The sequence below is a fragment of the Cetorhinus maximus genome, chromosome 1 (genome assembly GCF_964194155.1).
Source record: "Cetorhinus maximus chromosome 1, sCetMax3.hap1.1, whole genome shotgun sequence".
Taxonomy (NCBI): Eukaryota; Metazoa; Chordata; class Chondrichthyes; order Lamniformes; family Cetorhinidae; genus Cetorhinus; species Cetorhinus maximus.
The window spans coordinates 162,536,834-162,549,703 of NC_135879.1; the positions used below are offsets into that span (position 1 = coordinate 162,536,834).

Below are 12,870 nucleotides of genomic sequence, written 5' to 3' on the forward strand. Positions count from 1 at the left end.
TGAATGGTCAGTAATTTAAAATAGCACCATATCACTTCCTTTTCCCCCAGAGCCAGCTTCTTGTGAGAACATTGCAAGCCACAGTAATCACCTTACACCTACAAAACACAGGAAGAAACCAGTTTATTTGCAGCGATGACAATGATTATATGTGTAGACAGCAGCCACCGTCAGCTCTACATTCAATAATAAGTATTTACAGTAAATTAAGAGCATTCGATGAGAAACTACTTAGACGCCAGAGGGCTTAAAAACTACAACAAATACAATTTTAAAATAATTAGTTTTTCTCTATTGTCTTTTGAGGTGGTTTCAAACACGGAAACAAAGTTTAGAGCTGTAGTTGGGGGAGATGCATGAGGGAGGGAGTCGGAGTACAATCCCAGGAGGCGGGGGCACAGTCAAGTTTACATAGGAACAGGGAAACATATCTAATGCTAAATTACATTGAAGCAAGAAAGAGAGGGGACTAGGCCTTTCGAGCTGTTCAGCCAGTTAGATCACAACTGATATGTATCTCAACCCCACTTAAATCATCTTTGTTCCAAATCTATGATATTCTTACTCAATAAAAAAAAACTATAAAATCGAAGCCTTGAAAGTTTCAGATGACACAGCATCCAGAATCTTTTGAACCTGGAGTAAATGTTTAATTTGGAGGTACTGGCTACATTTAGAGAATAAAGTTCATTGTTTTGGAGGCTCTGGGCTCCATGTCAGTCTATGGGTTGTGTGCATCACAACTTTAAAAAGTAGTCTGCTCAAAAGTACCCAAGATCGGGAAGGCTGAGCCCTTCTTGTTCAGGAGCCAGAGGCATTTAGAGGAATGGGAATTATGCTCTGACCAATAGGTAGTGGAGATAAAGTGAGGATAGGTATGAAAGCAAACCCGCACTTCTCCACCTACACCAGAGAGTTGACTAAGATAACAGAATGAATGTACCACTCATACTTCACAAATTCCACCCATCCTTGGGCAATAATATTGGAAAGGCTGCAGTCAAATGCTAGACATGGTCCAGTTACATTGCCACATCTTGGACAGCTGTTCTGAAGGCAGCAAAGAACACAAAGGATCTCACAAGTGCTGCAGACACCACCCTATCTCACCCAGCTCTGAAGAGTCATACAGACCAAAACATTAGCTCTGTTTCTCTCTCCACCGGTGTTGTCAGACCTGCTGAGTTTTTCCAGCATTTTCTGTTTTTATTTCAAGTTTCCAGCATCCGCAGTATGTTGCTTTCATTACTACCCTATCTTTATCGGGCCTATTCACTCTAGAAGGAACCAACTTGTAAGCTAACAAGATCATTGATTTCTGCTCCCTTCCCCACAAGAACCATGCAGGGATGCACCAAGTAGTCTGGAGCCTTTCCTGGAATACTTTGTATCCAGAGACAGTCACCACCATCCATACTGCCCCACAGGAAGATCAGAATGGGCCAAATAACAAGCTGTCAAGGATCCTTTTCAGTTAACTGCAAAAGCTTCACATTGGGCAATGGCCCAACCCAGTGAGACATCCTGTGCAGGCTGTACCCTTAAGATTTCCCTCACTCAGTGAACCTGAAGTATTCCACCAGATTACCATCATCACAAAATGGGTGCCTCCACCACTCACCTAACTGTATGAAATACCCCAATGGGAGCACCATCACCACAATGATTGCAACATTCAAAAAAACGTTTGACCACCACCTTATCAGGGCAACTAGGCGCGGATAGAAAATGGAGCTTTGCCAGAATCACCCAGATTCTGAAAACAAATCTTCAAAAAAATGCATCATTACATTCTCTGGTAGGTGCAATGTAGCAAAACTGTAGTGATTTCATAGAATGCATGTATAAATGTGTATTGGCTTAAGTATCATTTTCATGTAGCTAATGGTGGTTAACCTACTATATTTGGTGAATCAGGTTTATACTTGTGCCAGGAGGAGATATGAATGCTGGAGAATTAATTGGGGTATTTGAAGCTTATTTGGCATATTCTAAATGAAGCCATTTATTTCAACTCTTATTACCACTAATAAAGGCATACTGAATGAAATTGGACAGCACCTAATGCAGAAGCCAAATATTCTTGCAAATACATACACTAAATGAACTATCAGCACATATTTTACTTGCCAAATACTTTTGCTTGACAGAAGCTAAAAATAAGTTGCAACAAGTTCTAAGTTGGTACAGCATCACCATCATTTCAGAGCATTCAACAGCCCTATTGCTGATACCAAGGCCACAGATATAGCCCTCAGAGTTAAGAGCATGATGGAGATCCTTCTGTCTAATGATGCAGCAGGAATGGCTCTGAATTGCTGATTTCTGCACAATCACTTTCTTGTACTTCAGGCAAGTTGACGAGAGGTTGCAATCCACCAGAGGCAGTCCTGCAGTAATTTTTAAAAAAAGCAAAATGCAAAAGAAACAAGTGCCCATTGAAACATTTTTAGCTGTTATTAAAGAGATCAAATTATAGACAGAAAAGGTAATTAGTGACAAGCTATGTCACTATGCAATTCACATGTTATTGATCTCTTTGTCTTCAGTCAGTTTTTAAATAAAAGGTAAAGTTTAGAAGCAGCAATTATAAAGAGGCAAAAAAATCAATTAGGTAGATCATATCTCAGTTTAACACCTTGTGACATTTCCCTGCAATTTGCAGCTGCATTTCTAGGAAAACCCATCCATTGTGAGGCCCGTTCAATTCCAAAAGTGATATTGGACAAGCACGCAATTGCAAGTAAAAAAAAAAGTGTTAGTTTGTTCATTTGAACTTTTGTATTACTCAAAAGAGTACATAAGGAGGAGGGGGGGAAATAAAATTAAAAAGTAATTACACATTTTTATAAAACTGTTCACAAACTGATTTTTGGATGCTTATAGCTCACAGGCAAAATATATATCATACACAGAGACATCTTTAACTTTCAAAAAACTAATTTTAATCAAAACAAAAAAAATTGTTGAATCATTAACAAGTTTATAAAACAGTGATTTAGTTACATAAATAAATTGATATCAGTGTATCAAATCTTAATTACTTTTAAACTTCAAGAGCATGTTTACACGGGCGATGAAGTACAATCTTTTACCTACTATAATAAATAAAATGGTGAGCAAGAAATTATAATTTTCTTTTCCTAAACAGCAAAAAAAGCTACAGAACATACCTCTAGCATTTTCCCTAGTGGAAGGAACAAGTGACACTAGTAACATTTTGCACCCAACGTAAAAACTCTTATAAAGCACAAGATACAGAACAGTTCTGCTAAATTAAAGACTCAAAATAGAAACCAAAGTCATTTTTAATGAACAGTTTGGTAGTTAGATGTCCAGTTTGGTTATTTTTTAAAGCATTAAGACAAGGCAAGATAGAAGGCTGTTCTCTCTTGAGGAATTCTATAGGAGGAAAAAAAGTAGAACAGTCTTAATACACAGCAACTTCCTGTCCTGCACAAAGTCAGTTCCCAATGCAGATTAATATATGTTATTGAGCACATAAGTAGCATTTCACTATACCACTGCAAAGGCCTACTGTAACATCTTTTTATTGTAAAACACATAGTTCAACCTTTTCAAGGATGTTTTAAATTGTTGTAGTTCAGTTCTAGACTAGGAGGCACAAAGCCTGATTCTGGCAAATACTTTTAATGCTAAGGCTTACTGCTCTGGCTGTAATTTGTTTTTTTTTGCCCCTCTTAACTATGATGTCTGTTACAAGCAGATTTTTTTCCTTTTTTTTTAAAATTATGTTTTGTCAGACTAGTTATCAGTCCAATCATGCAACAGAGGTGGTGGCTCTGCATAGATGCCCAGCACACAATTCTCCACCTGAGCCAACCTGAAGCAAGGCGCACTTTAGTCCTTCTGATATGTTTTTATACCAAGCTACTGCAGCTTCAAGTATTTTGCATTACATAGAATATTTTATAAATTAAAATGTTACGTATATTTTTTCAATATTCAGACATATACTATAATATATACAGTACAATAAATGCTCTCATTCTTTCTTCGATAAATCCCTGAGAATGTATGTTGACAGTCGCTAATTACACATGCACGAGCAACGTGTGCCATGCTTCTGGATGAACAGCACTGCAAAGCCACGTGGTCAGCCTTGTATTTTTAATACACTGAAATGTAGGGATGAGTGACGAAGGAGTAAAGCTGAATCCATACGAGGTACTTATCACTTAGGATGGAGGTGTCTGTTTGGTTTAAAGCCATACTCTTAGGCTGTGAATGTACATACGAAGGACAGGAGCGACGTGGGCTTTTGCCACTTGACAACATGTACTCAGTGTAAACTGATACTTTTTTTTTCTCTTTTCTCTCATACAAAAGACACACATAAATCTCACAATCAACAGGGTTAAAGTTTGTGAACTGTTCGTTACTATACACATATAATACCGGTGTGGCTCTGGTTTAAGTTAAAAAGGATACAAAGGCAGGCTCAATAAAAAGATACGACAGCGTGCTGATCAACCAAATCGCTCACGCACCAACATCATGAGTTTCTTTTTGCCTTTGTAAATTTGCTTCAGGTTGTCAATAAACTGTGTAAACTGGATGTGTCCATCGTGAGCCATCAAGAAGGTCTCTCGGGCCTTGCTTAGGAACTCTATAAATTCACTATAGTGCCGTGGACTAATGTGTGTAAGCCGTGAATGTGTTGTATTTATATAGGCCCCAATAGTGGCATCCAGGAGCTGTCTGAGTGGGGCTTTGTCCAGTGACATTAATTTCCCAGAGTTCCTCCGTCCATGGAGTCCATGGTGGGCCATTCCTGGTGTGGTCAAAGTGCACCGGCGCAGAATGTCGGAAAGTACTGTAGCACACTGAACACTTTTAACCACCAGAGGTATTATAGCTGCTAGCTCATTCTTCCCAAGGGAGTGGCTAAGTGCACATGCCCATAGGACGTCATTAATGGCAGGGTGTGTATCCTGATTGTAACCCAGGTTAAGATGCGTCATTGCCAAGGTGGCTAGCTTATAGGCCCGCATTGGGTAACCACGGTGCTCCATGTATCGGGCAATTGTGAAGAGCTGTGTATAACTCATACCAGTCGTGGCAGCATCTAGAACTATTTGGTAAGCAGTCTCAAAAGCTATATGGTCCTTTTCACACAGGGTTAGGGCTGAGAGGGCACAGTTCTGAGGATCCTTCATAGCACACTGCAGTGCAAGCGTCCTTGCACTGCTGGCTAGTTTCTCCCGTTGGTTGTAGTCCAGGTTCAATCTAACGACTGTGCTATGGGACATTACTGTAGTGGCAACAATACTGGTAGCTTCAGTTGGGGTGAATAGTGTAAACCAACTCTGCATAATGCTATCCAATGCATAAACTCCTAAAAAGGAAAAGAAAAAAGGTTTAGATATTTTGTTCAATGAATAATAATGATACAAATGGGTCCCTGTATGCAGATCAGGCTTCTGGGTACTGAATAGACTGCGCAGTTTACAAAGAACACAAATACATCCGTGTCAGCAAGAATTTTATTCATATTTCAAATGATTGTAAACATTTTCTTTGGTGGGGGGGTGGGCAGTGGAAACAGAAGGGAAAGGGAAATTACAGAAGAGGATACAAGAGCACAAGAAACCATGGAATGGGAGAAGCCCCTTTCCTTCACAAAATATTGCCTTGGCTAGTTGGAGATAGGAGCCTTGTGCATGTTGTATTTGCGGGAGAGAGATCACAATAAAACATCAAAAAAAACAATCAGGGGCAAGTTTTCAGGTCATCAGGTGGACGTGGTGGGCTGGCCCGAGAGCGGCCGGCAAATGACCGGCTGCCCATGAGCGCCCCCGACCGCGATGTCACGCTGGCTGGTCAATTAATGGGCAGCCAGCGTGAAACACACGCTGAAAGGCTCAGCGATGCCAGGGTGGGGGCGGGAGGAGGGCAAGTGCTGAAGTCAGCATGGGGGAGTGCGCAATGTAAACTCCCTGAAGGCAGGGAGCTGTATCAGGGAGCTGAAGAATTTTAAAATCAAAAATAAAGATTGGTAACTACTGAAAAAACTGTCCCCATATAAGACTCACTTGCATGAACATATGCATAATAAAAATTATGTCAAAATGTTTTATTTTTAAATCAATGTCGGAAACCTCATCCCGCCCTTGGATGGAGTTTCCTCAAAAATGCAAAGGCCGCCTGGCTTATTCGCCCGCCCGCCAACCGTAATGTTGGTAGGGCAGCGAAAAATCGCTCTTAATTAACAAATTAACGACCTTAATTGGCCTCTTAATTGTCGGCAGGCGCCGCTGACTCTCGCACACGCCCGCCGACCGAAATGTCGTGTGAGTGCACGATGACATTGGGACGCTCACCCGATGTCATCGCGCACTATTTTACGCCCGATCGGGTCAGGTGTGCGCCCACCCACAGGATGTAAAATTCTTTCCCAGGTTTCTCCACATTTTTTTAAGATGAATTGAATTCATCACAAGTTTTCAAAAGCCATTTAATCAATTCATTATAAAACTATATCTATAACTTTAAATTCTACTCCTAAGTAATCAGTTTTCTTTTTTTAATGGAGCTCAGCAGATTAGCATCAATCCAGCAGAAAACCCATTCCATACTTCAAACATAGAAGAAAAATATTCCATCTAAGCTGTGTGCTCATGAGGGTTGACTATCTGCGTCTGGTAATCTTGCAACCATAACTGCAAGCTTCAAAAAGCTACTTGCATTTATCTTATACATTGGGCTGGATATACCATGCTCTTCAGGGCCCGAATACTGGGACCAAATGGGGGGGGGTCCCAAGTCCACACTTGCAAGGCAAAATCAGCAATCTTCCAGGAGGCATTCTCTTAAATTGGCCATCTTGGTGTTCGCCATCCCAACACCGCAATCTCAGAGGGCTGGCAGATCGAGAGCCTCGATAGCTCCACTGGTGAGGCTTTCGAGACAGATAGGAGAACACGAGGGTGCCTCAAAACGGAGAGGCTTCAGTAACATGGGTAGATAGAGAAAGATAGACAAAGCAGCCCGCTTGATTAGCACCACATGCACAAACATTCACTCCCTCTACCACCCACGCACAGTAGTAGCAGTGTGTACCATCTACAGGGTGCACTGCAGGAATTCACCAAGGCTCCTTAGGCAGCACCTTCCAAACCCATGACCATTACCACCTAGAAGGACAAGGGCAGCAGATAGATGGGAACACCACCACCTGGAAGTTCCCCTCCAAGTCACTCACCATCCTGACTTGGAACTACATCCCCGTTCTTTCACTGTCACTGGGTCAAAATCCGAAACTCCCTCCTTAACAGCACTGTGGGTGTACCTACATCACATGGACTGCAGCAGTTCAAGAAGGCAGTTCACCACCACCTTCTCATGGGCAACTAGGGATGGGCAATAAATGCTGGCCCAGCCAATGAAGTCCACATCCCGTGATGGAATAAAGAAAAGGTGGAGCTTTTCTCCTTAGAGGAGAGAAAGTCGAAAGGAGATTTGATAGAGGTGTTCAAAATCAAGAGAGCAGATTAGATAGGAAGAAGCTATTCCCATTGGTGGAAGGGTTGAGAACAAGAGGGCATTGATTTAAGGTGGTTGGCAAAAGAACCAGAGGCGACATGGGTAGAAACCTTCTTTACACAGCAAGTGGTTAGGATCTGGAATGCACTGCCTGAGTGTGCAGTGGAAGCAGATTCAATCGTGGCTTTCAAAAGGGAATTGGCTAATTATAAGAGAAAAGATTTGCAGGATGACAGCAAAAAGGCAGGGGAGTGGCAGTGGCAGAGTTGCTCTCGCAGAGAGCCAGCACAGATACGACAGGCTGAATGACCCTCTGCTGTTCTGTAACCATTCTATGATTCTAAGAGGAGTTCAACAATGGCTGGAATGCGAAACAGGAAAAATGTCATATTGGAGCACCAGGGGTGTTCTTTTTTGGTAGGGGCAGAGTAAAAGGAGCTTTACTCTGCATCTGGCCTTTCGACAACTGATGTGGAGCCATCAAGTTTTAAACATCACAAAAGCCAGCCATTTGATCCATTGTATCTCACCCAGCTTTTTGCTACAGCAATCTAAAACTAACCTCTTGGTCCTGCACTCTCCACATAACCACTTAACAAAACATTATCCATTCCCATACCAGACTGGCATTTACTGCACACCTCTAGTTGCACTGATAAGGTGGTGATACAACCAAGTGTCTTGCTAAGCCACTCGAGTGGATTGTTAACTAGGGCTGCATACAGGCTTGAGTGGGTAAGGACTGCAGATTTCCTTCCCTAAGTGGAATGAATGAATCAGCTGAGTTTGTGACAACCCCACAGGTTCATGGTTACTTTTTACAGATATTAGTTTTTTTTATTTGCAGATTATCCATTATTAATCCAAGCCTCTAGATTACTAGCCCAGTTATGCATCCCTACACTACCTGACCCACGTATGTATCTTCCTATTCAAGCAGATCCAATTTTCCTTTAAAGCGTCCAATATTTTGTCTCACCCATTGTCAGTACTGGCACTAGTGCTTTCAGGTAATTATGTATTTGAACCTTTAAATCATCCATACCCTTCAGCATCTTTCCATTAGGTATATATTCTCGTTCCATGTCTTTTGTTCCAAAATAGATTAGCTCACACTTATCCACATAACTGCAGCTGCCACATGCCTGCCCATTCTACTCTTTTTCTTCTTCTTCATTTGTCGTCAAATTGTTTACTTTTGTGTTGTCAGCAAATTGAAATTATGTTCCCTGCATCCAAGTTTTTGTTTTTTTAAAAAGAGTACAGCCAGCGGCGGCTCAGGTACACCGTTTCCAATCCCCTTCCAATCCAGGTAGCGTTCTTGTCCACCAATTAACTTTCTATCCAATTTGCTACGGTTTCTTATGTACCCTATGCCTATATTTTTCTAACTCCTTATGAAATACCTTATTAAGTGCCCCCTGAAAATCCATATATACAGCTACTGCACTTTATTTATTTAGCTAACTGGTCCCTTAGTTATCAAATAACCTAAATTCATTAAACATGGCTTCTGGTGGAGAATAGGAATTTGAAATGGATATTACAGAATGATCCTGAAGTAGGCAAAAGTTTAGCTGTAGAGGAGGAGATGCATTTCCACTTCAGGTCATCAAACCACATCTCGCAGTGGACAACCATGTCAGCTTCAGGAGTTGTTGGCGACAGGAGCTTGAAGGAACAGTTCCGCACCCCCCCACCCCTTAGATGGCAGCTACTAGAAAGGAGGATTGCTTTATTGATATTTAAAATCTCAGGGGCCTTGTGCAGTGCAGAGCCCAAGAGGATATCTAAAGGGATGGGAGGGAGAGTATATGCCTGAGTGAGATTGAGCAAGAGCAGGAAGGTGTAAGGGTCAAAAGTGAAGAGACAGACCAAGTCTCAAGTGTTCCCCAACTTAACTTCCCAATCGGTGCAGAAAAGAGAACAAACATTAGATCTGGAATCTCAGCATAAAGGAAGTTGCCACCCCAAATCCTGTGGTCGCTTGAACAACATTGCTAAATATGGAAAAGTTTAGTGCAGCATATCACTAACCAATAGGAACTGTGTTAGTCATTTTGAGTAGGAGAGTTACAGCCAGAGGGGAGTTTTCACTGCACTAACACTCTGGCAAGATTTCATAAGTTTGCAGCCCAGTCCACTTAATAGCCCTTTGTCAAAAAAAAAATGTTGGTGTATTCAAGGCTTCAAAGGATAAGATTTTATAGAAATTTCAATCCTTTCTTCAGTTTTGGATTGGGTCTTCCCAGGTCTTATCCTTCATTAAGCAAATGATACTTCTTTAAAAAAAAGAATTATTGAAGTACTTACATAAGAACATAGGAAATAAGAGCTGGAGTAGGCCATTCAGCCCTTTGAGCCTGCTCTGCCATTTAATGAGAACATGGCTGATCTTCTACTTAAACACCATTTTCCTGCACTATCCCTGTATCCCTTGATGTTTTTAAATATGAGGAAATCTAATGATCTCTGTCTTGGACATACTCAACGACTGAGCCTCCATAGCCCTCTGGGGCAGGGAATTCCAAAGATTCGCCACACTCCGAGTGAAGAAATTCCTCCTCATCTTAGTCCTAAATGGTCTGCTCCTTATTCTGAGACTGTGCCCCTGGCTCTGGACTCCCACCACTCCACCCCAGCCAAGGGAAACGTCCTTCCTGCATCTACCTTGTCGAGACCTGTAAGAATTTTGTATGTTTGAATGAGATCACCTTTCATTCTTTTAAACTCCAGAGAATAAGGGCCCAGTCTTATGTATCCTCCCCTAGATAAATATCGAATACATCTTAATTGTTTTCCACAATTAAATGGATCCAATTTCAATTATTGTTGGAGTATGTTTCCAAAGCTAGGTTGTGTTATTCTGTTTCAGGTTATACCAAGTACTTTCTCCCTGAAACAACTTGCTACTACACAGCTCTATGGAGTTAGAAAATATAGAAAACTATGGAGTTTTCAAACCATATATGTTTTTTATGTGCACTGAGGAATGTTAATAAAAGGGGAAGAGAACATTACTCCTCTCCACCTTGCCCCAAGACCAACCCCAGCAATGAGCACAACCAAGTACCAGCTCACAGCCAGACATGAATGTGCCTTCAGCACAACCCCTATATATACTGGTTCTCAAACAGTGCGGTGTTAAGCCTGTCCCAGATGGAGGGCGACAAGGGACCAAAGTGAATGTGAGATGCGACAGTGGTCCTGTGAGGTGCGCAGGGCATGGGGGAAATAGAACTGACTCTTGTAAAGTGGCCTTTCGCAGCAACCTTTCCACTGATCCTGGCTGCTTCTTGGTAGCCAGATACTTTATTTTGCTCCTTCATACCACAGGTGTTCTTGTAATGTTGGGGTAAACCACATAAGCCAATGAACTGTTATAATGCCAGGTGTTCACTACCTAGCCAATCGGGTTGTAGTAAGTCATGGCCTGTGGTTGTGCTGGGGCCTGAGCATAAGGAGAAACCCTGGGGGCAGGGGGTGCAAAATAGACAGAAAGGCAGCAGCACAGAAAAAGAAAGCAAAAAGCAGAGAGAAGGAAAGGAAAAAAGTGAGATGACATACATACATATAATCATAAAGAGAGTATTTAAGAGAGCAAATTAAGTTATTAAACTGATTCTGGCTACATGTGTGATGCAAAATTCCGGGAGTGAGATGATCTGATACCTAACGTCACCTCCTTCAAGATGGATTAAATTGAAAAATTGGGTAAAATTTTCGGGTTGGCGAGCGGGGGTAAAATGATGCACGGTGACATTGGGTGGGCGTCCCGACATCACCGCGCGTCATTTAGATTTTCAGAGGCCGACTAAGGCCTGTTAAAAACTAATTGAAATAATTAAATGAGCTGCCCGTCAACCTTAAGGTTGGCGGGCAGGTGAAGAGCCCAGGCGGCCTTCACATTTTTCATGGAACCTCATCCACGGGCGGGATGAGGTTTCATGAAGTGTTTAAAAGTTCAATAAAATTCTTTTTAAAAAATTTATTGACATGTCCCAGCTCATGTGTCACATGAGGGGACATGTTTCAAAAGATTTTAATTTATTTATTTGGATGTTTAAAATTTAAACAAATCTCTGAGCTGCCTTGAAGATTCCTGCGCTCTTCCACGCGCATGCGCGACAGAGCACAGGCCCTGACTCAGGGAAGTCCCCCACCCCGGCCCACACAGGGAGTGCTTCCAGGCGAGCGTCACGTTGGGCAGGCCTTAATTGGCCCGCCCACGTAAAATGACGGCACAGCCCTTATGGGTTCACGCCCACCCCCACACAACCCCCCCTAACGAGGGAGGGGGGGGATTTCTGCCCATTATGTAATAACTCACTAGTTCTACTCTAAAATTTTTCTGGTACTGATCAGATTCTTTCACTGGCATTAGGACCTTCTTGTCACAAGGTAGTTTAAATGGACAGAGGTCAGACTAAGTTGGCATTCAAATATCTGGCTAGCTGGGAAATGCAACAACTACCTTTCTTCTTTCCCTTTTAGTCCCAAGAAGAAAGTAGAACATTCTTAAACTTATATATTTTTTTCCTGTTCATTTCATTATACTTTTCATTGGAGCACATGAATTCCAGTTAAATTTATACAATTTGTAACACTAATGCACATGATAATAAGCCACTATCAATGATCCCTCTAGATTTTCTCTTGTTTTGCACAGCCTGTTTATTTCAATGTACAGTACCTTTCTCTTTTTTTTTTACATGGCTGCTGTGCCACATGCAGTCTCTTAAAGAGGACAGCTTGAAAGTGTCCTGCATGGTACCTCCACGTTTGCTGCATGATTGCCCACATGAACAGCTTAGCAGGAACATTAATAACTATGATGTGGATTATTTAACCTAAAACAAACCAAAAACACTTCTAATGGCCCTTTTTAAGAAACTCCTGTACCTTTCTTTGCAGTTTTGTCCTCATTCTGTAATATCTTTACCAACAGGTCAGGCAGTCAAATTTTTCTGAGGGCCTACAACAAAGCCATCGTCATACTGCTACTTGGAGGCGTGCAAGACTGGCTCGGCTTGGTTCACTCTGCAATTTTCCCTTCATGAGGAAGTGCTTGCTTGCCACTTTCCTTGGGGACTGGAAATTTACTATACAGGAAAATTACAAAGTAACTTTGAACAGGTTTGCTAAAATGCTTGTTACAATCTGATAATCCCGCATCCTTTTAGACACCACTATTTACACTACGCAATTCACATGGAAACATTAACCCTGCGGAATAAGCCTGTCCCCCACCAAATATCTCAGCAACGGCAGCTCCAATGTTTATGCTGCTTCTCCGGGGTTTCCTTGAATCACCCCTCACCTCCCCCCTCCCCCACCGCCAAAATTGCGGTGGTCAATTGGGAG

At 41.9% G+C, this 12,870-nt stretch overlaps 1 protein-coding gene across 6 annotated transcripts in view; it reads right to left on the reverse strand.

Annotated features, from left to right (window-relative positions):
- Positions 1-3,290: 3,290 nt before the first annotated feature.
- LOC144684868 (zinc finger SWIM domain-containing protein 6) overlaps positions 3,291-12,870 on the reverse strand; it is a 189,347-nt gene continuing 179,767 nt past the window's right edge. For 4 of the 6 annotated variants that reach the window (XM_078549204.1, XM_078549213.1, XM_078549242.1 and 1 more), the window contains 2 exons: positions 4,512-5,359; positions 3,291-3,402 (listed from right to left, as the gene is read on the reverse strand). In XM_078549204.1, coding sequence (XP_078405330.1) covers positions 3,352-3,402; positions 4,512-5,359 — 899 coding nt within the window. In that variant the 3' untranslated portion in view covers positions 3,291-3,351. Of the gene's footprint in view, positions 5,360-12,870 lie in introns of all 6 variants that reach the window. The other 2 variants (XM_078549222.1, XM_078549231.1) reach the window with 1 other exon arrangement.